Genomic DNA, 23442 nt, shown 5'->3' with positions numbered 1-23442 from the left:
TTCAAGGTCGAACAATAATGGAATACTAATAATTTAATATGCATAATGAAAGGGCGCGAATAATAATGAGTACCCAATAAAATACATATAAGACTTTCAGCAAGATGTGGATGACCATTTATATCTTTCCTTATGTGACATCACGTCGGATAGAAACCCGTAAAGACGTGGCTGACGATTAGTACTCTATTACCGTCGTATCAAAAAGGATTCTAGAGGGGTAATATTACGAAGATGTGCCTGTAATTATTTGATGCAAGGGTAATATTTTCGGTAGAAACACCCAGTTCTTATCGTTCGCGCAGTGGACCTGTCCAACTCAAATTTGATATATGTCTCTTTTTTGGACGAATTTCTCTCATTAGCTCTTTCCACAGTATAATCGAGGTAAGAATCGAGTGTTTTCGAACCCTTTTTCCTCTGATTCAATCACTAGCCACCCAAAAAATGATGGTTGCGTGTTTGAATCTGAAATAACGATTTCGAAATTTCTGGTTTCTTTTGATCTGCTTGCAAGACTGTTTGTCTCTGTGTGGTGAATAGTGAAATAAGTTTCTGATTCGTTTTATTTCTTCTTCTTCTTTATGTTTGTAAATTTGTAATCAGCTTTAAACTTGAAGATGGGTGCTGAAAAGAATTTCATTGACATGGACGAAGGAAATCTGGAGATCGGAATGGGTAAATTATTCATTTGACATTCATTGCCTCATCTCGAATTTTTTGATCTATTATCAAATACGCAAAAAATTATGATGTTGGAGTGGTTCTGTTTTTTAATGTTCAGTTGATTGGTTACGTAATATGGTTAAATTCATAAATATGTTTTTAATGGTTCAATGGATTTACACAATCTTGACCTTAGATGGATATTTAATTCTTTAATTTCTTAATCAAACTACTACTTTTTTTTTTTTGATATGATATGAGGTTAGTGGGATGCTTTGATGAGAATTTATTGTTGTTTTGTTGGTGTGAAAATTATGTAAAGATTAAATCAGGGGATTTCTTGTTTGCAGAGTATAGAACCGTGTCTGGTGTTGCTGGACCATTGGTCATTCTTGACAAAGTTAAGGTAGGTTTGCCTTTTCATGTTCTTATAGTTTGTATTCAGTGTTAATAGCTATTTGTTTGATTATATAACTTTAGAAATTTTGATATGTTTCAGGGTCCAAAGTTTCAGGAGATTGTCAATATTCGTTTAGGTGATGGAACAATTCGACGAGGTCAAGTCTTGGAAGTTGATGGAGAGAAAGCAGTTGTGCAGGTATTTCTCATAGCATTTTTATAGTATGAGAGATCCCAAGGTATGATTGCTGTTTTAAGTCCATATTGATGGATCGGAGAATGTGGTCTAGCACTGCATAGTGATAGAAACATGCATATACCATTTACTAAATTTAATAACATCGTTTTCATGAGAGAAGAATTTCTAAGAGCATTTGGTGAGAATTGGTTCTAGAATAGCTTTAAGTCTGTTCTCCATTTACAGGTTTTTGAAGGAACGTCCGGAATTGATAACAAATACACAACAGTGCAATTTACAGGAGAGGTAATAAGTCTGATTTTCTTTGGTGCTGTAGGCTTCATTCTATCATTACTTTCAAATTAGGATGCTAAACCTTTTTTGTTTTTCCTTTCTTGAGTGAGATATTTGCTTGGAGCTGTCTCATAACAGTCTTATGGTTATGAATGAATGAGGCTGAGGTTTCTAATTAGGGAAATTCTTGAATCATCATTGTTTATGATTTTAAACCTTTTACAAAAGTAAAGGTTTTCGGTTTAATCATTTTATTATTTTTATCTAAAAAAAAGTTTAATCATTTTATTATGGTTGTTGATTGTTGAGCCGCTTCTAATGTATCTTTTACAGGTCTTGAAAACGCCTGTCTCATCAGATATGCTAGGTCGCATTTTTAACGGCTCTGGGAAACCCATTGATAATGGCCCTCCTATTTTGCCTGAGGCATATCTAGATATTTCTGGTAAGTGCATTTGGCAAACTTTGGTATTCTAGTCGTTCACACTTTACAGATGAGTAAGTTTTATGTTACTGTTGTTAATTTATGCCTCTTGTCTTTCTCAGGGAGTTCTATCAATCCTAGCGAGAGGACTTACCCTGAAGAGATGATTCAGACAGGGATATCAACAATTGATGTCATGAATTCCATTGCTCGTGGACAGAAAATTCCTCTTTTTTCTGCTGCTGGTCTTCCTCATAACGAGATAGCTGCACAAATCTGTCGTCAGGCGGGTCTCGTAAAGCGATTGGAAAAGTCTGATAATCTCCTTGATGTATGTCTACTATATAGCCTACTATGGTATTTGCTATAGTTTGACATGACTGCGTGCTTGAAGTTCATGGTTTATTATTGGATGTCAATGATATTTTATTGGTGCATAAATGAACCAATACACATTTTTTTAAGCTAGATGCCTGTTTATTTCTTTTATTTCACTTTCAAATTTGTTATTATCCCATTCTGTGGATTGGCTTTTAGGGTCAACAAGAAGAAGACAACTTTGCCATCGTGTTTGCTGCTATGGGGGTGAATATGGAGACTGCTCAATTTTTTAAAAGGGATTTTGAGGAAAATGGATCTATGGAGAGAGTAACCCTTTTCTTGAACCTGGTAATCTCCATTAATTGATCTCATTCTCCCTGCAATTTTCTTCTCCAGTAAATTATTTCAAGTTATATATTCATGTCATTTTGAATTCATTTTTTCCCACCGAAGATGACTTTACTTTTCCCTCCTGAACTGCACTGTTTAATGTGTTTACAGGCAAATGACCCCACAATTGAGCGAATTATCACACCTCGAATTGCCCTCACAACTGCAGAGTATTTGGCTTATGAATGTGGGAAACATGTTCTGGTTATATTGACAGATATGAGTTCTTATGCTGATGCTCTTCGTGAGGTACATATGCTTTGTAACTGCTTAGCTGGGAGGATCTATATGGCACACAATTTCTGTCTCAAATTGTTTCTTATTGACAAACAGTGTTCTTTTGGTGCTTTTTTGAACGTCCCTATATTTTTAACTAGAGACTCAAAGACATTGTTTTCTTAAAACCTTTAGAAGGTGAATGTAATCCACTTGACAGGGACTTAGAATTACTTAAATCTGTGAATTGATGCTCCATTAGAATTCAGTGTATTTCAATGCTAGACTTGTATCTTTCGTCATGTTTTGTATGTGCCTCTAGGTATCTGCTGCTCGTGAAGAAGTCCCTGGAAGGCGTGGATATCCTGGGTATATGTATACTGATCTGGCAACAATTTATGAACGAGCAGGGCGTATAGAAGGAAGAAAAGGTTCTATCACTCAAATTCCTATTTTGACCATGCCTAATGATGGTAAGAGGCATAATGACACTGTACAACATTCTTTTAAGTTTTATTGGGTATCTGATATAATCTTTGGTTGATTATTTTATGTGAACCAGATATTACCCATCCTACACCTGATCTTACCGGTTATATTACTGAAGGGCAGATTTACATTGATAGACAACTCTACAATAGACAGGTGACTGACATGATATTCATTATTGTTAATTGCGTGTGTAGTTTTAGAATCTACAATAGCATATGCAGTTTAATATTACTGGAAAATTGTTGAACATATCAAATTGTCAGCATTGTCGAATTAATAAGAAATCGAGCATACTAATTAAGCTCTAAGTTGCCAAATATATTTGATTTGCATATGAAATGTCAGTTCTAAGATTGAAGATGTATGATTTTTTATCTTATTTCTGAACAGATATACCCACCAATTAATGTACTCCCTTCACTTTCTCGATTAATGAAGGTATGACTATTACTTATTATTATTTCATCTTGCCTAAGAAGCAAGAAACTGCAGAAATTAGGAGTTTGTGCTAAGCTTTTCTTTCTGTTGTATGTGTTCAGAGTGCTATTGGTGAGGGGATGACTCGTAAAGATCACGCTGATGTGTCCAACCAGGTATGATTAAGAAGTTCTAAAATAAAACAATGGTCCCTCTAGCATAAGTATTAGTGTTATTAATATTCATACTGAACCCCTGCCATTCTTGATTTCAGCTCTATGCAAATTACGCCATCGGAAAAGATGTTCAAGCAATGAAAGCTGTGGTCGGAGAGGAAGCTCTGTCTTCTGAGGATCTGGTTTGCCCCTCTTTCTATCTCTATTTGGCGCATACATGTGCTTTTGGATGGGTAGTTGACACCATGCATGTGTATCTTTGCATGCATGTGAATGCTATATCAAATGAAAAGCTGTGTTGAGAATTGAATTTTGATTCTCCTTGTTATCAATGTTACAGCTTTATCTGGAATTCCTGGACAAGTTCGAAAGGAAATTCGTGAGTCAAGGTGCTTATGATACTCGCAACATCTTCCAGTCGCTTGATCTAGCATGGACTCTGCTTCGTATCTTCCCTCGTGAACTTCTCCATCGTATTCCTGCAAAGACGCTTGACGCTTTCTACAGTCGTGAAGCTTGAATGCAACAAGCCGAGGCGGTAAAGCACTTGCATTTGCTAAAGGCCTCAACCCTGAAACTCAGTCTTGGTGAATGGCTTCTTTGCTACTGCAATGCACGAGATATGGTTCATTTTGTCTTTTAGATACAGTTTCATTCAAGTTTATTAAAGTACACTATAAAAGGGGTAAAAAGTGCGATGACAAAAAACTTTTAAGGTCACTGCTAAAAACGTTAAGGATCTAATTGATAGGATATTCGTAGTTTGGGGGCATTAAATTGGAATTAACATTTAATGCTCAAGTTAATATTAATGATGGAAGAATTTAATTGATACGATACTCATAGTTTTAAGAGTTCAATTAGAATGTTTTGAAGTTCAATGATTAATTTAAAATCTAAACATTTTTGGGGGCATTTAGTGAAATTAATCCAAATCAAACAATAGATTCATGACTAATGACGTGATTGCGTGATTTGTAATAAAAGTCCATTTAAAGCAAAATGAGGAACATTGGGGAGTTGAGACAAAGCCTTAGAAGTCAAAAGTGTCTTCTACAGGGATGATGGATGGCCTACACAAGGGGGAAGTTCTTTCAATGGTCCGATATCTTAAGAATCCAATTGAAATTGACGCATAAAAGATTAATGCAATTGTTCAAGACAAAGGGAATTGAATGAGATGTTTATGTTTTTTGTTGGCAGTCATATTGGCCTACAGCAGAAGCAGGAACTTCATTTATGCCTACCATTGCATAAATTTCTTTCCAGTGAACATCATTTGATTATCTCCGTTTTACCGGGTTGCTATGGCAACGGCAATACTGGCAGCGGTTTACAGGAGGGTTTTCATCCCGGATTCCATCGTAAACTGTCAACTCCGATTATGTCCGAAGGTAAAGTTAATCGAGCTGAGGAGCCCGACAAGAAAGTGCACATGTTTAAAACCATGCCTTCAATGGAGGATATGCTTGCCTTGTCGAATTTTGTGCTAGTCATCTATGTTTTGATGTATATCTTTAAGATTTTATACAATTGGGAAGATGAACAAGTTGAACTCTTCTTGCGGGTACTAATTGAAGGCCAGGTTTCAGTTCAACAAAAATCAGTTTGCTGGTCATTACTGGAGTTGCAGGGACTGTTTCCCAGGCATGTGACACTCTTCCCGTAGTCATAATGTTCTCAGATGAAGATATCAGTGCATTCAACTTGCAAATTTAGTTATTAATTATAATAGTTTTGTTGTTGCATATATAGTTATTAAAATATTAGTTACCATTGGGTGTAGTTTACCCAAAAATAAAAATCAGATAAAGTTTTGGTATATAAAATGTTGGTACTTGAAAGCAGTAAACAATTATTATCAGGACTGGGCATGAAAGGCTGAAGGGATGGGCATAGGAGTTTGGAAAGCGTCAGATTTGACGGTGCCACCACGTGACTCACAACTACAAAATGTTTCCACCCATCCAGACGTCTCTGCCTACTAATTCTTGGTTACCTACTATAAACGAGATAAGATAAATCGTGAGTTACGGGATCGATTATGTTAAAATTTAATAAAGATTCAATTTGAATAAACTCGAGTCAAGCTCAAAATTGATTTAAATTCTTAACGATTCGAAATAAACTACTTGATATTTGACTCAAAAAATTCGTGAGCAGCTCGAAAATATAATATATTAAGATTTTATTTTTATAAAAATAAAATTATTAGTAATATTAACATTTATGTGTTGTTTTTTTTCTAAAAATGCATTATAAAGTTTTCATGTATTTAACGTTCATGTTTGAATTTGAGTTTGAGGCTTTAATCGAGTTAAGTTTAAGATTTTTGTTCTTTTCGAGCTTCGGTTCATGATTTAGAGTTTGAGTCGAGCTTTAAAATTTTAGGCTCGCAAGTTTTTGAGTCGAGAGTCGAGCTCGACTCGGCTTGGTTACTGCCCTACTTGGGTAAACTACACATTTAATATCCAAACTATCAATTTATCATGTTTTGGTAATATAATTATTTTATTTTATGATCATACCTAACATTACGTTTTTGTTATTGTTGAAACGTTTTGATATTTCGATATAACAAATTAAGTTAAATGGATTTTAAGATTTTCCAAATGATTTTCTAAGTATATTCGATATAACTATTCGAATATCAAAACATTACTCCAAATATTTCAAAAATCATTTTTAATCCTTACTTAAGTGTAAAATTAAGTTTTAATCATAAAACAATTTCAAAATAATTTTACAAAGTATTTCGAACCAATTCAAAGCCAAAAAATTCCAGATTGCTCAGAGGGAACCGATTCCCCCCATAGGAGGAACCGATTCCCCCCTGAATGGTTTGGCTCCGAGATTTCCAGAATGCTCGGAGGGAACCGATTCCCCCATAGGAGGAACCGATTCCCCCCTAAACAGTTTTGCTCCGAGAATTCCAGTATGCTCGGAGGGAACCGATCCCCCCCAAGGGGGTACCGATTCCCCCCTTGTACAACGGTCGAAATATTTGAATTTTACACTTAGGAACCGATTCCCTTCAAGGGGGAACCGATTCCCCCCACACTCCAAGCTGTTTTATTAAATGTTTTCACACTAAAACGGCTATAATATCTTCTCTAATCATCCCCAACGTTCAGAAGTGATCCAAGGTGTATTTAAGCAAGCTTAGAAGCCATTGATCAATAACAAGAAACACCAAGCAACTAGAATCAAGAGAGAATCAAAGAGAAAGCATCAAACCTCAAGTTTGAGCATTTCAAGCCTAATTTCATTCAATATTCATTTTGCTTTCAATAACACTTTTTGTGCTCAATTGTATTCATCTTTGAGTGTTCTTTTCTTTGTTCTAGAATTGTGCAAACATCTTACCTTGTGAGGTTTTCTTGTAAGTTTGCAAATTTGTAATCTTCTCTTTGAGAAAAGAGTGTTCTCAAGAGTTGGGGTATACTCTTGAGGGAATTGTAAGGTTATCTCTTTGGCCTCAAAAGAAAGAACAAATTAGTGAATTTGTTGGAAAATCCTTAGTGTGGATAGCTAAGGTAGTGGACGTAGACTTTGTTTGAGAAAGTCGAACCACTGTAAATCGCTGTGCAATTACTTTCAATTTTCTGCAAAAGCTTCCACAAATTTTTTATTGCCAATTCACCCCCCTCTTGGCCAATTTCGTCATTCGATTAACTCAACAATTGGCATCAGAGCCTAACTCATTTGAAGGTTTAATCGCCTCTTGATTCGATCCGGGAAGAGTTACATCAATTACCAAGTCATCAATGGCCTCCACTTCAAATTACGACTCCGGTCTCGATTCGATGCCCGTCAACAAGCCTCCTTTCTTCAATGGAGCTAACTACGCCTATTGGAAGAATAGAATGATGTACTTCATTCAAGCAAGTGACATGGGAGCATGGAATGCCGTAGAAGAAGGATACATTAAGCCTATCACTCATCCAAGGTTGTGGAGTGAAGGAGATACAAAAATGTTCCAGCTCAACTCCAAAGCCATCCATATTATCTTTTGTGATCTTGGACCAGATGAATACGGAAGAGTTTCATCGTGTACAACCGCCAAAGAAATATGGGACAAGCTTCAAGTCACACATGAAGGTACCGATGAGGTAAAGAAATCAAAAATTAGTATTCTAACGCATAGCTATGAAAATTTCAGGATGAAACCAAATGAAGACATCAAAGCTATGACGGATAGATTTTCAACGATTGTCAATGGTCTCAAATCATATGGAGAGATCATCTCAAATGAAAAGCTTGTGATGAAGTTAGTCTACTCCCTCCCAAAATCATGGCAATCAAAGAAGACGGCAATCATCGAGTCTAAGGACCTATCATCCTTAACTCTTGAAGAACTTATCGGTTCACTCCTCACTCATGAGATGATGCTTGAAGATGAGGTGGACCTTGATAAAGTTGAAGAGACACCAAAGGAGAAGGAGAAGAAGAAAAACATTGGAGTTGCTCTCAAATCCACAAAAGATGAGAGTGATTCTAATGATGATGATGATGACGAGGAAATGGCATTGTTTGCCAAACGGTTCAGAAAAATGATGAGACCTTACCGAGGAAGAAAATTCAAACGAAATGAAGGCCTCAAAGATGAACCAAAAGAGAAGGACCCGATCATTTTCTATGAATGCAAAAAGCCAGGGCATGTCAAATATGATTGCCCACAATTGAAGAAGAAGGGTCAATCAAAGAATAAGCACAAGGCTCATGTGGCTACATGGAGCGATGAAGAAGGCTCCGATGAAGAAGAACAAGAAGTAGCAAACTTGTGCTTAATGGCATTTGGGGAAGATTCTAAGGTAACCTCTAACTCATCTGATTTTGATGATTTATCTTATGATGAGCTATTAGAGGAATATAATGGGTTGGCTTCGGATTATGAGAAATTATTTTTAAAATATAAAAATGATGTTTCAAAGTTGAAAAATGAAAATAAACTCATATCCAAAACCAACAATGATCTTGAAAGTAAAATCAAAGATTTGCAAATCAAACTAGAAGAGTTTGAAAAGAAAAATTTAGATTTGCAAAATTTACTTTCAAAGGTCAATGATGATCATCAAAAGAAAATTGATGATCTTAAAACTTCTTTTGATAAAGTTGGAACAAAACGTTTTAAAAAAAGGAGAAAATTCAAAATCCAACTTTGTTAGAAAAGATTTTAGAAACTACAATCATAGAAATCCTCAACGAACCTTAAATGGTAAAATCTTTAGAAGTATATGGGTTCCTAAAGGACTCATTACTACTAAAGATAAAGATATCCTACACAAATGGATACCTAAGGGAACTAGGATTTTGGAAACTAATGAATATGGACCCAAAAGAATTTGGGTACCAAAAATCAAAAATTAATCTATGTTTGTAGGGAAAGGAGCATTGCTACAAGGCACGGGAAACAAATTCAAATTCATGGTACCTTGATAGTGGATGCTCAAGACACATGACCGGAGACAAAAGCCGGTTCATAGAGCTTAACGTCAAAAATGGAGGAGAAGTGACTTTTGGTGATAATTCAAAAGGTCACATTGAAGGTATTGGTACAATAGGTAATACCTCTTCCATACAAATTAAAAATGTTTTATATGTGAATGGATTAAAGCATAATCTATTGAGTATTAGTCAATTATGCGATAAGGGATTCAATGTCTTGTTTGAAATTAATGGTTGTAAAGTTATTGACATTGCATCTAATCGGATTATGCTTGTTGGTCATAGAATAGGAAACATTTACATGGTGCATTTAGATTCTATTGATATGACTAATTTGTGCCTAGTTACTAAGGATGAACATGATAGTTGGTTATGGCATAGGAGACTAGGACATGCTAGTATGAGTGTTTTGCAACGGCTAATTCAAGGTGATTTAGTTCGAGGGTTGCCTAAGCTTAAATTTGATAATGATAAAATCTGTGATGCTTGTGCTAAAGGAAAACAAAAGCGCGTTTCTTTTAAATCCATTAATGACGTATCAACTAGTAGAGTATTACAATTGATCCATGTAGATCTTTTTGGGCCAACTATGACTACTAGCTTGGGTGGAAAACAATATGCATTTGTCTTGGTAGATGACTATTCTAGATATACTTGGGTTCTATTTTTAAGTACTAAAGATGAAGCATTAGAACAGTTCATCACATTTTCAAAAATAATCCAAAATGAAAAAGGTTACTCTATAACTAGTGTTAGGAGTGATCATGGCACTGAATTTGAAAATCTTGGATTTATTGATTTTTGTAATTCTAATGGTATTAGCCACAATTTTTCAGCACCTAGAACCCCTCAACAAAATGGAGTTGTTGAGAGGAAAAATCGAACTTTAGAAGAAATGGCTAGAACCATGCTTTGTGAAAATAATTTGCCAAAATATTTTTGGGCGGAAGCCACAAGTACTGCTTGTTATGTTGTAAATCGAGTAATGATTAGGCCAATTTTAAAGAAAACTCCATATGAAATTCTCAAAAATAAAAAGCCTAACATTAGCTATTTTCATCCTTTTGGATGTAAATGTTTTGTTTTAAACAACGGTAAAGAAACCTTGGCAAATTTGATGCTAAAAGTGATGAAGGAATTTTTCTGGGTTATTCCTTAAATTCTAAAGCTTATCGAGTATTTAATAAAAGAACTTTAGTTGTAGAAGAGTCTATACATGTTGTTTTTGATGATAATCCCCTTCCGAGGAAGGATTCTTGTGTGAATGATGATGTAGGTGTTATAAATTCAAATGACGCTAGACATAAAGTTGGAGAACCATCATCAAAGGAAGAAACAAAAAATGAGGAAACTCATGATCCTCTTGAGAATCCAACCATTGAAGAAAGGGAAGTATCTTATCCAAGAGAGTACAACTATGTCAAGGGTGGTGAGATTATAGGTGATCCATCCAAAGGGGTAACAACTCGATCTTCTCTTAGAAATATTTGTGATTATGTTGCATTTATTTCATGCATAGAGCCTAAGAATATTAAAGAAGCATTAAATGATGAACATTGGATTATGGCTATGCAAGAAGAATTAAATCAATTTGAGAGAAGTAAAGTATGGACATTAGTTGAAAGGCCTTGTAATAAATCTACTGTAGGTACTAGATGGGTGTTTAGGAATAAGCTTGATGAAAGTGGTAATATAGTGAGAAACAAGGCTAGACTTGTTGCTCAAGGGTATACTCAAGAAGAGGGCATAGACTACGATGAAACATACGCTCCCGTAGCTAGGATGGAAGCAATTAGAATGTTATTAGCATTTGCATGTTTTCATGAATTTAAATTATATCAAATGGATGTTAAAAGTGCATTTTTAAATGGTTTTATAAAGGAAGAAGTGTATGTGGAACAACCTCCAGGTTTTGAAGATTCAAAATTTCCGGATCATGTTCTTAAATTGACAAAAGCTCTTTATGGTTTAAAACAAGCTCCTAGAGCTTGGTATGAAAGATTGTCAAATTTTTTAATTGAAAAAGGTTTTTCAAAAGGGAAGGTTGACACTATATTGTTTTTAAAGCATAAAGGTAAAGATTTATTAGTAGTTCAAATTTATGTTGATGATATAATATTTGGTTCTACTAATGATATTCTTTGCCAAGAATTTTCTAAGCTAATGCAAAGTGAGTTTGAGATGAGCATGATGGGGGAGCTCTCATTTTTCTTGGGACTCCAAATCAAGCAAAGAAAAGATGGCATCTTCATTAATCAAGCTAAGTACGTCAAAGATATGCTCAAGAAGTTTGGACTGGAAAATGGGAAACCTCATGACACTCCAATGAGCTCTTCAACAAAGCTTGACTTAGATGAAGGAGGTAAATGTGTAGATGTTAAATTATATAGATCAATGATTGGCTCTTTGCTTTATCTAACTACAAGTAGACCGGACATTATGTTTAGTGTTTGCTTATGTGCTAGATTTCAATCATGTCCTAAGGAATCACATTTACTAGCTGTTAAGAGAATCTTTAGATACCTTAAGGACACTCCTAGTTTAGGACTTTGGTATCCTAGAGACTCTAGCTTTAGCTTGCATGCTTTTTCTGATGCGGATTATGGAGGATGCAAATTAGATAGGAAAAGCACCTCCGGTACTTGCCAATTCCTTGGAAATATGTTGATTTCTTGGTTTTCAAAGAAACAAAATTGTGTTGCATTATCTACCACTGAAGCGGAATACATTTCAGCCGGTAGTTGTTGTGCACAAGTTTTATGGATGAAACAACAACTTTTTGATTATGGAATTGAAGTAGGTACTATTCCTATCAAGTGTGACAATACTAGTGCTATTTGTCTCACTAAAAATCCCATCCAACACTCTAGAACTAAGCACATTGAAATAAGACATCACTTCATTAGAGACCATGTCACTAAGGAAGATGTAGTTCTAGAATTTGTTGATACTTTGCACCAATTAGCAGATATCTTTACAAAACCCTTAGACAATGAAAGATTTTGGACACTTAGGAGAGAATTAGGTTTGACCAACCTATCTTCACTTAGTGTTTAAAATAATTTTAGCACTTTTAATAAATCTTAAAAAAAATGCTTATAATAATAATTTTTGATTGCATTCTTGCTATTAGTTAGGGGGAGTTTGTGATTCTTAGTGAAAATTAATTTTATGTTCAAAAATCAATTAAAGATTAATTTAATTGTTTGAACATAATTAATTTTTGATATATGAGTTGCCAATACCACTAGAAAAGATTAATTTAGCATTTTGTGCTTAAAAATTGGATTTTAGCATTTTGGTGCAGAGGGAATCGATCCCCCCCTGAGGGAACCGATTCCCCCTTTGAAGGGGAACCGATTCCCCCCGCAGGGGAATCGATACCCCCCTGGGGTTCTGTTAAAATCGGGCAGAACACCCCAAAATTCCCAAAACCCTTATATTTTCTTCAAACCGTTTCTCACCCTCCTCAAACACTCAAATCTCCTTTCTTGCCTCAAATCATCGATATTAATCGGAATTCGCTTCAAATATCATCTTCTAAACATGTTGGAATCATTAAAATCGTGCAAACAACATCTAAATCCCCTCAATCTTCATCTTTCAAGGTAAATTTTTCTAAACTCTCTATTTCATTGTTTTTGAACATATGATTAGTTTCAATTAGTTCTAGGTTGAAATAGTGATCGGGCATTGATTATTTAGTGATTAGAAACTAGATGTTACAACTAATTTCATCAAAAACACAAGAATTTTTCAAAATTTTTTAAATTTTCGAAATAAAAAAAAATGTTATTTTTCAAATTATTGTGTTTTGATTAAATTATGTTGTTATTATGCAAACTATACATATATTATTTCTCAAAACCATATTTTTCAAAAGTTTCTCAAAAACTTTGCCCATTAGGATTGATTTAGAGAACCTTGAAATATTGAGGACTCAATTGAGTTTTGGGATTAATTGAATTGCATACATTTGTTTTAAAATTGCAGGTTATTCTATCTATTCCGATTTCCTTCACCATGTCAAATCGTAAACGTCCTAGGTCTTCATCTAGTCGTTCTAGTCGTCAACCAAATCCTCCTCCTATTCCTCAAAATCCTATTCCAAATCTTGATCCTAACTTGACTATCCAAAATTCTTGTTTCAATCAACCGGGTCCTAAAGATTATCGTTATTGGTTTTACCAATATTTTGACTCGTATAAGATTAGGGAAGAACGTATCCCATCTCTTCAAACTATGGTTGATATTAACTTTAAATATCTCCCTATCTTGTACGAATGGAAATTTGATAAACTTTTCGAACTTGAACCCATTGTCTATCATCAACTTGTTCATATCTTCTACTGTAATACCGTTTGTATCAAAAATCGTGACAAAACCAAAACCATAGGAGTGCGTTCCTACCTCCTAGGTCAATATTTCCATCTTGATCCGGATTACATAGCCAATGCCTTAGGCTTGGACAATGAAGGTTTATCAAACGAAAAACAAGTTTTAGGCTCACGATATAAACATAATGATAGTGCAAGTGTTTTAGATCTCCATGAGCGTTTTCTTCATCTTATGATCACTTGGTGGTTTCGACCATCCGGGGGTCGTTATTCTACTCTTAGAGCTTTAGACCTTTGGTGGTTGCATTGTTTTGAAAACAATATAAAAATAAACCTTTCCGAGATTATCTTTGCTGAGATCGTTGAAACCGTTAACTTAGTGCCAAATAAGAAACTCTGTTTTTCACTAGTTTACGGTTGTATCCTTAGTAATCTCTTTTCTAAAGCCGAACTCCGAGTTGGTCTAGATGCCTCATTTCCTCTTAAGAAACAAATCAATCTTCTTTCTTTAACAAGAGCGGGATGGGTCAAAAATAAGGAAACCGGTGCATGGGTTCGATCTTCTACTCCGGGAGCTAGTTCTTCACAAGCTCCACCCGAAGCTGACGAAGATCCCGAGTTTGAACAATTAATGAGGGATATCGATGAAGCTGAAGAACCTGAACAACCCGAGGAGCACGCACAACAATCGACTCAAATGCCTCCATATTTTCAATCCTTTATGGAGACATTTGATTTCCGTTATGCGACAATGGATTCGCGCTTTTCCTCTATAGAGTCTCATTTATCCACAATGGGAGCTCAACAATTAGAGATTCTTCAGGAGATGCGTGCAAACAATGAAGCAACCAATGCTCGTATTAATGAACTAACTCATGAAATGGCTGCTATGCGAGCCCGTTTTCCTCCTACCGATCCGGATGTTTGATTATGTGTTTAGACTTTGAACAAAAAGAATATTGTTTCAACATTTTGGATATTTTGGATTGTTTGATTTTGTGGATTGTTGGATTTTGGATTTATGAATAGTTTGAACTTATATGTTTTATTCATTTTTGCATCATCATTAGCAATATGACCAATTTTGCCATATCACATTATTTATGAATATTGATTTATGAGACTAATGGCTAACCTCTCTTTTGATTGTGATCTTAGCAGCTTAAGCTTATAATTAATAAATCAATTGGCTAAATGTTTTCAAAACCTTGTTTTACAATGTCTTTTTGATTTAACAAAAAGGGGGAGAAGAATAGGTGTTAAATGTTTTACATAATAAATTGAAGAAGTGTTAAAGTAAGGGGGAGTAATTTCAAAACTTAATTTCAAAAATCTTAAAATTACTAAAATGTTTTGTTATATCAAAAAGGGGGAGATTGTTGAAACGTTTTGATATTTCGATATAACAAATTAAGTTAAATGTATTTTAAGATTTTCCAAATGATTTTCTAAGTATATTCGATATAACTATTCGAATATCAAAACATTACTCCAAATATTTCAAAAATCATTTTTAATCCTTACTTAAGTGTAAAATTAAGTTTTAATCATAAAACAATTTCAAAATAATTTTACAAAGTATTTCGAACCAATTCAAAGCCAAAAATTCCAGATTGCTCAGAGGGAACCGATTCCCCCCATAGGAGGAACCGATTCCCCCCTGAATGGTTTGGCTCCGAGATTTCCAGAATGCTCGGAGGGAACCGATTCCCCCATAGGAGGAACCGATTCCCCCCTAAACAGTTTTGCTCCGAGAATTCCAGTATGCTCGGAGGGAACCGATCCCCCCCAAGGGGGTACCGATTCCCCCCTTGTACAACGGTCGAAATATTTGAATTTTACACTTAGGAACCGATTCCCTTCAAAGGGGAACCGATTCCCCCCACACTCCAAGCTGTTTTATTAAATGTTTTCACACTAAAACAGCTATAATATCTTCTCTAATCATCCCCAACGTTCAGAAGTGATCCAAGGTGTATTTAAGCAAGCTTAGAAGCCATTGATCAATAACAAGAAACATCAAGCAACTAGAATCAAGAGAGAATCAAAGAGAAAGCATCAAACCTCAAGTTTGAGCATTTCAAGCCTATTTTCATTCAATATTCATTTTGCTTTCAAGAACACTTTTTGTGCTCAATTGTATTCATCTTTGAGTGTTCTTTTCTTTGTTCTAAAATTGTGCAAACATCTTACCTTGTGAGGTTTTCTTGTAAGTTTGCAAATTTGTAATCTTCTCTTTGAGAAAAGAGTGTTCTCAAGAGTTGGGGTATACTCTTGAGGGAATTGTAAGGTTATCTCTTTGGCCTCAAAAGAAAGAACAAATTAGTGAATTTGTTGGAAAATCCTTAGTGTGGATAGCTAAGGTAGTGGACGTAGACTTTGTTTGAGAAAGTCGAACCACTGTAAATCGCTGTGCAATTACTTTCAATTTTCTGCAAAAGCTTCCACAAAATTTTTATTGCCAATTCACCCCCCTCTTGGCCAATTTCATCATTCGATTAACTCAACAGTTATCCACCATTAAAAAATCACAATTAGAAAAAGTAACAGTGATGTGGACATCTCTCTATAAGATAGTGTCATATCATCATTAAATTTTAAAAAATGTTACGTCAATAATTCTGTTTTTTATACGAATAATTAAAATAAAATCAGAACGTAATATTATATATGATTTTAATAAATTAATAATGAGTGACCAAAATAAAATAAAAATGATAATTGAGTATTAAATTACCCTCGATGTTTTCCAACTTTCCAACTCTTCACTCCAAATTTGACATTTGCTATCAATTGAAACCTTAAGATTTTCTTAAAGAAAAGAATTTAATATGCCATGTTATATTTTTTGGTAAATTACAAAGTTGATCATTTTTGTTTCAGTTTTATAAACATATGATCATTGGATTAAAAAAATAATATATAGTCACTTTCGTTTCGTTTTAATTAAGATGTAGTCATTGGGACGTTAGTTGTCGTGAATTGGATGACATGACATATTAATAATCAGGTTTAATTTTTATTTGAACCCTTACACTTTAAGTAAATTACCAATCATGAGTCTTTTTGTAAATCTAAAATAGTTTAGAGATAAAATATCAATTTACTCATTTTTTCATATGTTGTCTTCCCCAAACTTATCTTCACTTTTTAGAGATGAAGCACGAGAAGCGACATAGAAGATAGGTATGGGGAAGACAGCATATGGAAAAAAATGGGTAGATTGATATTTTATCCTTAAATTATTTTGAATTTACAAAATAACCCATGATTAGTAATTTATCTAAAGCTTTAGGATTCAAATAAAAATTAAATATTTTACTAACGTATCGCGTCATCCAACTCACAGTAGTTAACGTCTCAATAACCATATATTAATTAAAACGAAACAAAAGTTACAATATATTATATTTTTTAATATAGAGTTTGCTACAACATTAAACGATACATCATCTTCTCGAATATGTACAAACGATAAAATAAAGTCTTTAATAAGATTATAAAATTTCGATCAATTATACAATTAGAATTGTTCAAATTCAACATATGTTATTTCAAAAAATAATTTTAGCGACATCTAAAATGAAATATTTTTCATCAGAATATGGAGTTAATTAAATAACATACCCAATAAATATCTTTTGAAAGAAAAACTTAAATTGCAATATTCAAACCGACCATACAAATTAAACTGAACACGACAATCCAACTTATAAAAGATGAACTTGTGACGGTAGTTTACAATTTCTTTTAGAAGAAAATGGCGTAATTTAACTGTCTACGTGTACCTTGAAAAAGTTTCTGCTTACAGCATAATTTCAAACAAAACCCTCATATAGTGTTCCCCTGTCAGAGTCAGAGTCAGAGTCTTCGGTTTTCGCCGTTAGCTTTCAGTCGGAGAAAACAAACGGAATTCGGCTCTACTGAAAGTCTGAAACCAACGCCTCTTCTTCAGCACGTTCGTTTTTACCGGTTACTGCCAGAAGGAAAACAATGAACTAATCACTCAAAAGAGAGAAAAATATTCACCTTTTAACTAGTAATCTAACTTATCTACCTTTCACATTGCTTTTTTATCATTTTGATTTCGTGCCTTTTTGAATAACTGGTCCTGTCTGGGTCTGATTCAATGGGAGAAGACGTTTCGGATCCCGTTGTGTTCTTGCATGGCGACCTTGATTTGAAAATCATCGAAGCTCGATATTTGCCGAACATGGATTTGATGTCCGAGCGTCTCCGGCAATGTTTCTCCGTGTTCCGCGTGTTCCGATCCCCGTGTGCTGCAGGGAAGCAGAAGAAGCTCCGCAGCCATAAGATCATCACCAGCGACCCTTACTTGTCGGTTTGTCTGGCCGGTGCCACGGTGGCTCGGACGCGCGTGATTTCGAATTCCCAGAACCCGGTTTGGAACGAGCGTTTCAAAATACCCCTTGCCCATCCAACACCTCACATCGAGTTTTCCGTTAAGGATAATGACGTGTTCGGCGCTGATTTGATCGGGATCGCGACGGTGTCCGCGGTTAAAGTTCTCTCCGGTGAACCGATTAGCGGGTGGTTTCCTATAATCGATTCTTACGGAAAACCGCCAAAACCCGACTGCGCGGTTCACCTTGAAATGAGATTCACCAAATGCGAGGAAATGCCGTCGTACCGATATGGAATGACGGCAAACCCGACGGAGTTCGCAATCAGAAACTGTTATTTCCCCCTCCGGCACGGGGGTTCCGTTACTTTGTACCAAGACGCTCACGCCCATGGATCCTCGATGCCGAAGATTGAATTGGAGAACGGAACCGACTTTAAGCACGAGTCGTGTTGGGAAGATATCTGTCACGAAATTTTAGAAGCGCATCACTTGGTTTACATCGTCGGATGGTCGATTTTCACGCAGGTGAAGCTTGTAAGAGAGCCGACACGGCCGTTGCCAAACGGCGGCGATTTGAGTTTGGGGGATTTGCTTAAGTACAAATCGGAAGAAGGAGTTAGAGTTTTGCTTTTGGTTTGGGATGACAAGACTTCCCATAGAAAATTCTTCATTAACACGGTATGAATTTTCTGCTTGCACGACCGTGATACCCCTAATATCCTCCGTAATGTCTGCAATTGCCATAAACACAATTCAATCGAAAACGCTGCTGCTTTTTATTTTTCCTGAAGAAGAAAACGTGTTAATGATGTTTTTGGCTTTTGTTCAAAGATGTTAGCTTTTTGTTTTGTCTGCCATTGCTTGGCTGCTTTTAGAATCAATGCTCTGCATCATTGAGAAAGCGACCTTTAAGTTAATATTAACTGAGACTCTTCTCTATGGGGACCAGGCTATTACATAGGATTTTTCTTCTCTGGTTTAACATGTATAATGTTTTGAAGTCAGGCGGGAGTGATGCAAACTCACGATGAAGAAACTCGGAAGTTCTTCAAGCACTCGTCGGTTTCGTGTGTGTTGTCCCCTCGTTATGCTAGCAGTAAGCTTAGTATTTTCAAACAACAGGCATGCACTACACTATCCAGTTATTCTTACTTCACATTTTCCGTTGTGAATGCCGACTGCGAATTAGCATCAGTAAGGCTGAAGGATGTAAGTTGTGACATGTAAAATCCAGGTTGTTGGTACCCTCTATACACACCATCAAAAATGTGTGATTGTGGATTCACGTGCACCAGGAAACAATAGAAAGATCACTGCTTTTATAGGTGGCCTGGACCTTTGTGATGGTCGCTACGATACACCGGAACACCGACTATTTCGGGATCTTGATACTGTATTTCAAAATGATTATCACAACCCGACATTTTCTGTGAGTATATCGTTTTGTATCGTTTAGTCTAGTATTCGATTTGATCTGCTAAACCAACTCAAATATTTCAATTGTTAGGCGGGAACCAGAGCCCCAAGGCAACCGTGGCATGATCTACATTGCAAGGTTCAAGGGCCAGCTGCTTATGATATTCTTACCAACTTTGAGCAGCGATGGAGGAAAGCTACGAAATTGTTGGAGTTTGGACTTAGATTCAAGAGGGTTTCTATGTGGCATGATGATTCTTTAATAAAGTTAGAACGAATTTCTTGGATACTAAGCCCTTCCGCGAAAGTCCCGAATGACGATCCTTCATTATGGGTTTCCAATGAAGATGATCCGGAGAACTGGCATATTCAGGTAAATTACCACATGCCTCTCGAAGTAAAGTACTTCATTTTGTTCTAAATTTTGTTTGCTCTTCGAATCTGCAGGTTTTCCGCTCTATAGATTCAGGATCTGTGACAGGGTTCCCAAAGAATGTGTTTGAAGCAGAATCTCAGGTTCTAAATTTTTTTTCATGTCTTTGCTCTCTTGGACTAAAGAACAGTAAAAGAATATTAATATTACGACCGACTGTACATCGGTTTGCTGAAGGCCTACTTTATTTTACTGCAGAATCTTGTTTGTGCAAAAAATATGGTGATAGACAAGGGCATTCAGACGGCATACATCCAGGCAATTAGATCTGCTCAACACTTCATATATATTGAGAACCAATATTTCATCGGATCGTCATATGCTTGGCCATCTTACAAGGAAGCAGGTTTAAGAAACTTTCTATCAACAATTTACTGGTTTCGATTTTCAATTGTCATGAACACCGTGACAAGGTGTTTTGGAAACCGATGATCATATCTAATTTACTACTAGTACTCTTTTGCTTTCTGGTTCTGAGAGAGGAGACCTTTTCTTTTGAGGGGTAATTTTAGGTGCTGACAATTTAATTCCTATGGAATTGGCATTGAAGATTGGTACTAAGATAAGAGCAAAGGAGAGATTTGCAGTGTATGTTGTTATACCGATGTGGCCCGAGGGCACCCCTACTTCAGCCTCCGTGCAAGAAATTCTCTTTTGGCAGGTAATCCAACAATAGTTGTTTCCTTTGTACCTTACACTAGTAGTAAAAGAACCTAGAATCCGAAAGGAAGAATGTAAACCCAAACTCATTGGCACTAACAGATTATTCATCGTTATTTCGTGATTCTATCACGTAGCTTAGTTTTTGTTTCTTATTTTTCAGGGGCAGACAATTCAAATGATGTACAGAGTAGTAGCACAAGAGTTGAAATCAATAGGTATTGAGAATTCTCATCCACAAGACTACCTAAATTTCTACTGCCTTGCTAATAGGGAAGAAATTCCCGGAGATTCTAGACCAAGTTCACCCCAATCTAACCTCGGTGAAACGGTAATCCAACACTCGCTCTACTGTGTTATTTGTTTATATCCTTAGTTGATTGACTGTTGGAAATCGAATGTGTTGGCTCTGCTTGGTTCCAAGCTAGAATGAAAACAAGTTCACCTTTGTTTTCAGCTTTAGGGGATCGGTTAGTTGAATTGACTTTTAGAACTTGATTTGAATCTAGGCTTTATATGGAAAGCTGAATGTAAAGATAAATCATTATTTTCAGGTTTCAGATTCACAAAAGTTCAAACGGTTTATGATTTATGTACATTCTAAGGGAATGATAGTAGATGACGAGTATGTGATAATGGGATCTGCCAATATTAATCAACGATCTTTGGCTGGGTCAAGGGATACCGAGATAGCAATGGGTGCATATCAACCCTATTATACATGGGGTGAGAGGAAGAGACATCCTCATGGTCAGGTTCGAACCTCCATCCTTGCCGTTTAAGTTTATGCCTAGACAGATAGTTTTTACTCCAAAACATGCACATTATCATCTTGATCTGGTATTCGGGTGCAATTATCTATGTCGAATGGAGAAGTGTTGATTAGATTTATGAATGACCCTGCAGGTTTATGGATATAGAATGTCACTCTGGGCCGAACACATGGAAAAGGTTGATGACTGCTTTAAAGAACCTGAAAGTTTGAACTGCTTGAAGATCGTTAACGAAATTGCTGACGAGAACTGGATAAGGTACACAAGCGAGGTTTTTACGCCATTACAGGGACACCTACTCAAATACCCCCTTGCGGTAGATGGAAATGGAGAAGTAAGCCACTTGCCTGGACAAGAGACCTTCCCTGATCTCGGTGGCAAGATACTCGGAACTCTAACAACGCTTCCTTGTGCTCTTACTACCTAAGTTTCGATATTTTCCATGTTCATATCACTGCATGGTTTCGGTTCAACACCGAAGAATGGGAAATAGGGTCGAGGAAAGCTGGCTCTTCTTATATGGATCACGAAGATATATATTGGAGAGGCATCCCTGCGGTTAACACAGGAATGGATTGAATTTCATGCCCATGGTCTATTTAGTGTGAAGCATTAGGCATTCCAATCACCAAATTTATACCATTTGGCTGAATATTTTACAATTCTTTCTACTTTTTTCGATCTAGCACGTATGATTATCAGTTTCCAAGTATGAACAAAGAGATGTTCAGTTTACCAGCCATCAAAGCGCATTGGCATCACCATCACCATCACCATCGTCTTCCTCATCAAACAACTTGAATCCGATGTTCCATCGAAGATCACTTTCATAATTGAAGCTTGGATTGACATAGAATTTCATCCCATGAAACAGATTCAAATCATCCACCAGTATGTGAAAAACATTGCATCCACAACACTGCATTCAACCCAAAAAAAAGTAAAAATCAAATCAGAACCCCACCTTGGTACTGAAATTTGTTTCTAATTCAACCAGATGATGAAAAAACATCTCTGATTCAGCCTTTCTCAATTCTCTCATTCCCATCAGTCATCTTCAAGTCCGTGCCACAATTCAGCCAACAGAAATCATGCAATTAATCTAGGCCCTACAAGATATTCAAGAATAAAAACGACAATGTGGGCATGAAACAATGAAGATGGCGTATTAAGTGACATCATATTTTTTGCATTAAGAGACATCATATCTTTTGCATTAAGAGACATCATATTTTTTGCATCGAATGATTATGAGTATCGGTTCAAAGATACTCGTAATCATTTGCTACTGATCGCTCACATCTCTGATATTTTTTGTGCTCGAGCTCGAGACCTCAAATAATAACAATAATTCCTTTGCTACTACGCTCGTTTGGTTTGTGTTATCCATTTATATTTAGATTCTCTGGAAACAGTTTTACCTCATTTTCATTTGAGAAAATCCATCGATCTACATTAAATTAAAATTTTAGACTTACCAGAAATCCGACATCTCAACTTGGATAATTTGGTACTTTTGTGATTGATGCAAATGTTGTAAATGATAATAATATGATTAGCGTATGCTCTACTTTAGTATACGATATACGATAGTCAAGTGATTGAAAATACACCTTGCTTAGTGATGTTTGAATTCCAACCAAAATTTTAAATACATAGAAATTTTATACGGCATTTAAAAACAGAATATAAATATTAAGGTAAACTATGCATTTAGTACTTATGTTATAATTTTTTGTCTGTTTTAGTATATAGGTTTTCTTTTCTTTTTTTCAAAACCATATATAATGTTTAGTTTTGGTTTCATTTTAGTACCCTACTATTAAAAACTTAACATGTTTAGTACCTAAACTATTCATTTTGATCAGTTTTAGTACCTAAACTTTCATTTTTTTAAAAACTTAACGTTAAATTTTGAACATGATATTAAAATAAAACAAAAACTAAACTTTAGGTATGTCTGTAAACGAACCGAACGTTCAGCGAACCGTTTGGCGGGAAGTTCGTTTATTTATTAAACGAATGAACATGAACAA

The 23442-nt window shown here is 35.6% G+C and overlaps 2 protein-coding genes across 3 annotated transcripts; both read left to right on the top strand.

Moving 5' to 3' along the window:
- Positions 1-234: 234 nt before the first annotated feature.
- Positions 235-4617, top strand: LOC120145825 (V-type proton ATPase subunit B2-like). Its single transcript, XM_039159549.1, has 15 exons — positions 235-387; positions 607-678; positions 1017-1072; positions 1166-1264; positions 1490-1549; positions 1871-1982; positions 2084-2292; positions 2499-2630; positions 2784-2921; positions 3211-3361; positions 3451-3533; positions 3771-3818; positions 3920-3973; positions 4072-4155; positions 4314-4617. Exons 2-15 carry the CDS (start codon positions 621-623, stop codon positions 4491-4493), a joined length of 1464 nt encoding a protein of 487 aa, XP_039015480.1. The 5' UTR covers positions 235-387; positions 607-620; the 3' UTR covers positions 4494-4617.
- Positions 4618-17760: 13143 nt separating this feature from the next.
- Positions 17761-22148, top strand: LOC120145804 (phospholipase D delta-like). Of its 2 annotated transcripts, XM_039159527.1 has the most exons (10): positions 17761-18802; positions 19130-19246; positions 19359-19553; positions 19632-19913; positions 19988-20056; positions 20172-20319; positions 20486-20634; positions 20797-20964; positions 21188-21388; positions 21540-22148. In XM_039159527.1, the coding sequence occupies exons 1-10, from the start codon at positions 17888-17890 to the stop codon at positions 21831-21833; spliced, it is 2538 nt and encodes an 845-aa protein (XP_039015458.1). In that variant the 5' UTR covers positions 17761-17887; the 3' UTR covers positions 21834-22148. The 2 variants fall into 2 exon arrangements, with proteins under 2 accessions (XP_039015458.1, XP_039015459.1); XM_039159528.1 differs by lacking the exon at positions 21540-22148 and having other exon boundaries at positions 21195-21354.
- Positions 22149-23442: the final 1294 nt, after the last annotated feature.

The sequence above is a fragment of the Hibiscus syriacus genome, unplaced genomic scaffold, assembly GCF_006381635.1.
Source record: "Hibiscus syriacus cultivar Baekdansim isolate YM2019G1 unplaced genomic scaffold, ASM638163v2 tig00110895_pilon, whole genome shotgun sequence".
Classification (NCBI taxonomy): domain Eukaryota; kingdom Viridiplantae; phylum Streptophyta; class Magnoliopsida; order Malvales; family Malvaceae; genus Hibiscus; species Hibiscus syriacus.
The sequence above is the reverse complement of the archived record's forward strand: the minus strand, read 5'-3'. Positions and strand labels throughout refer to the sequence as shown.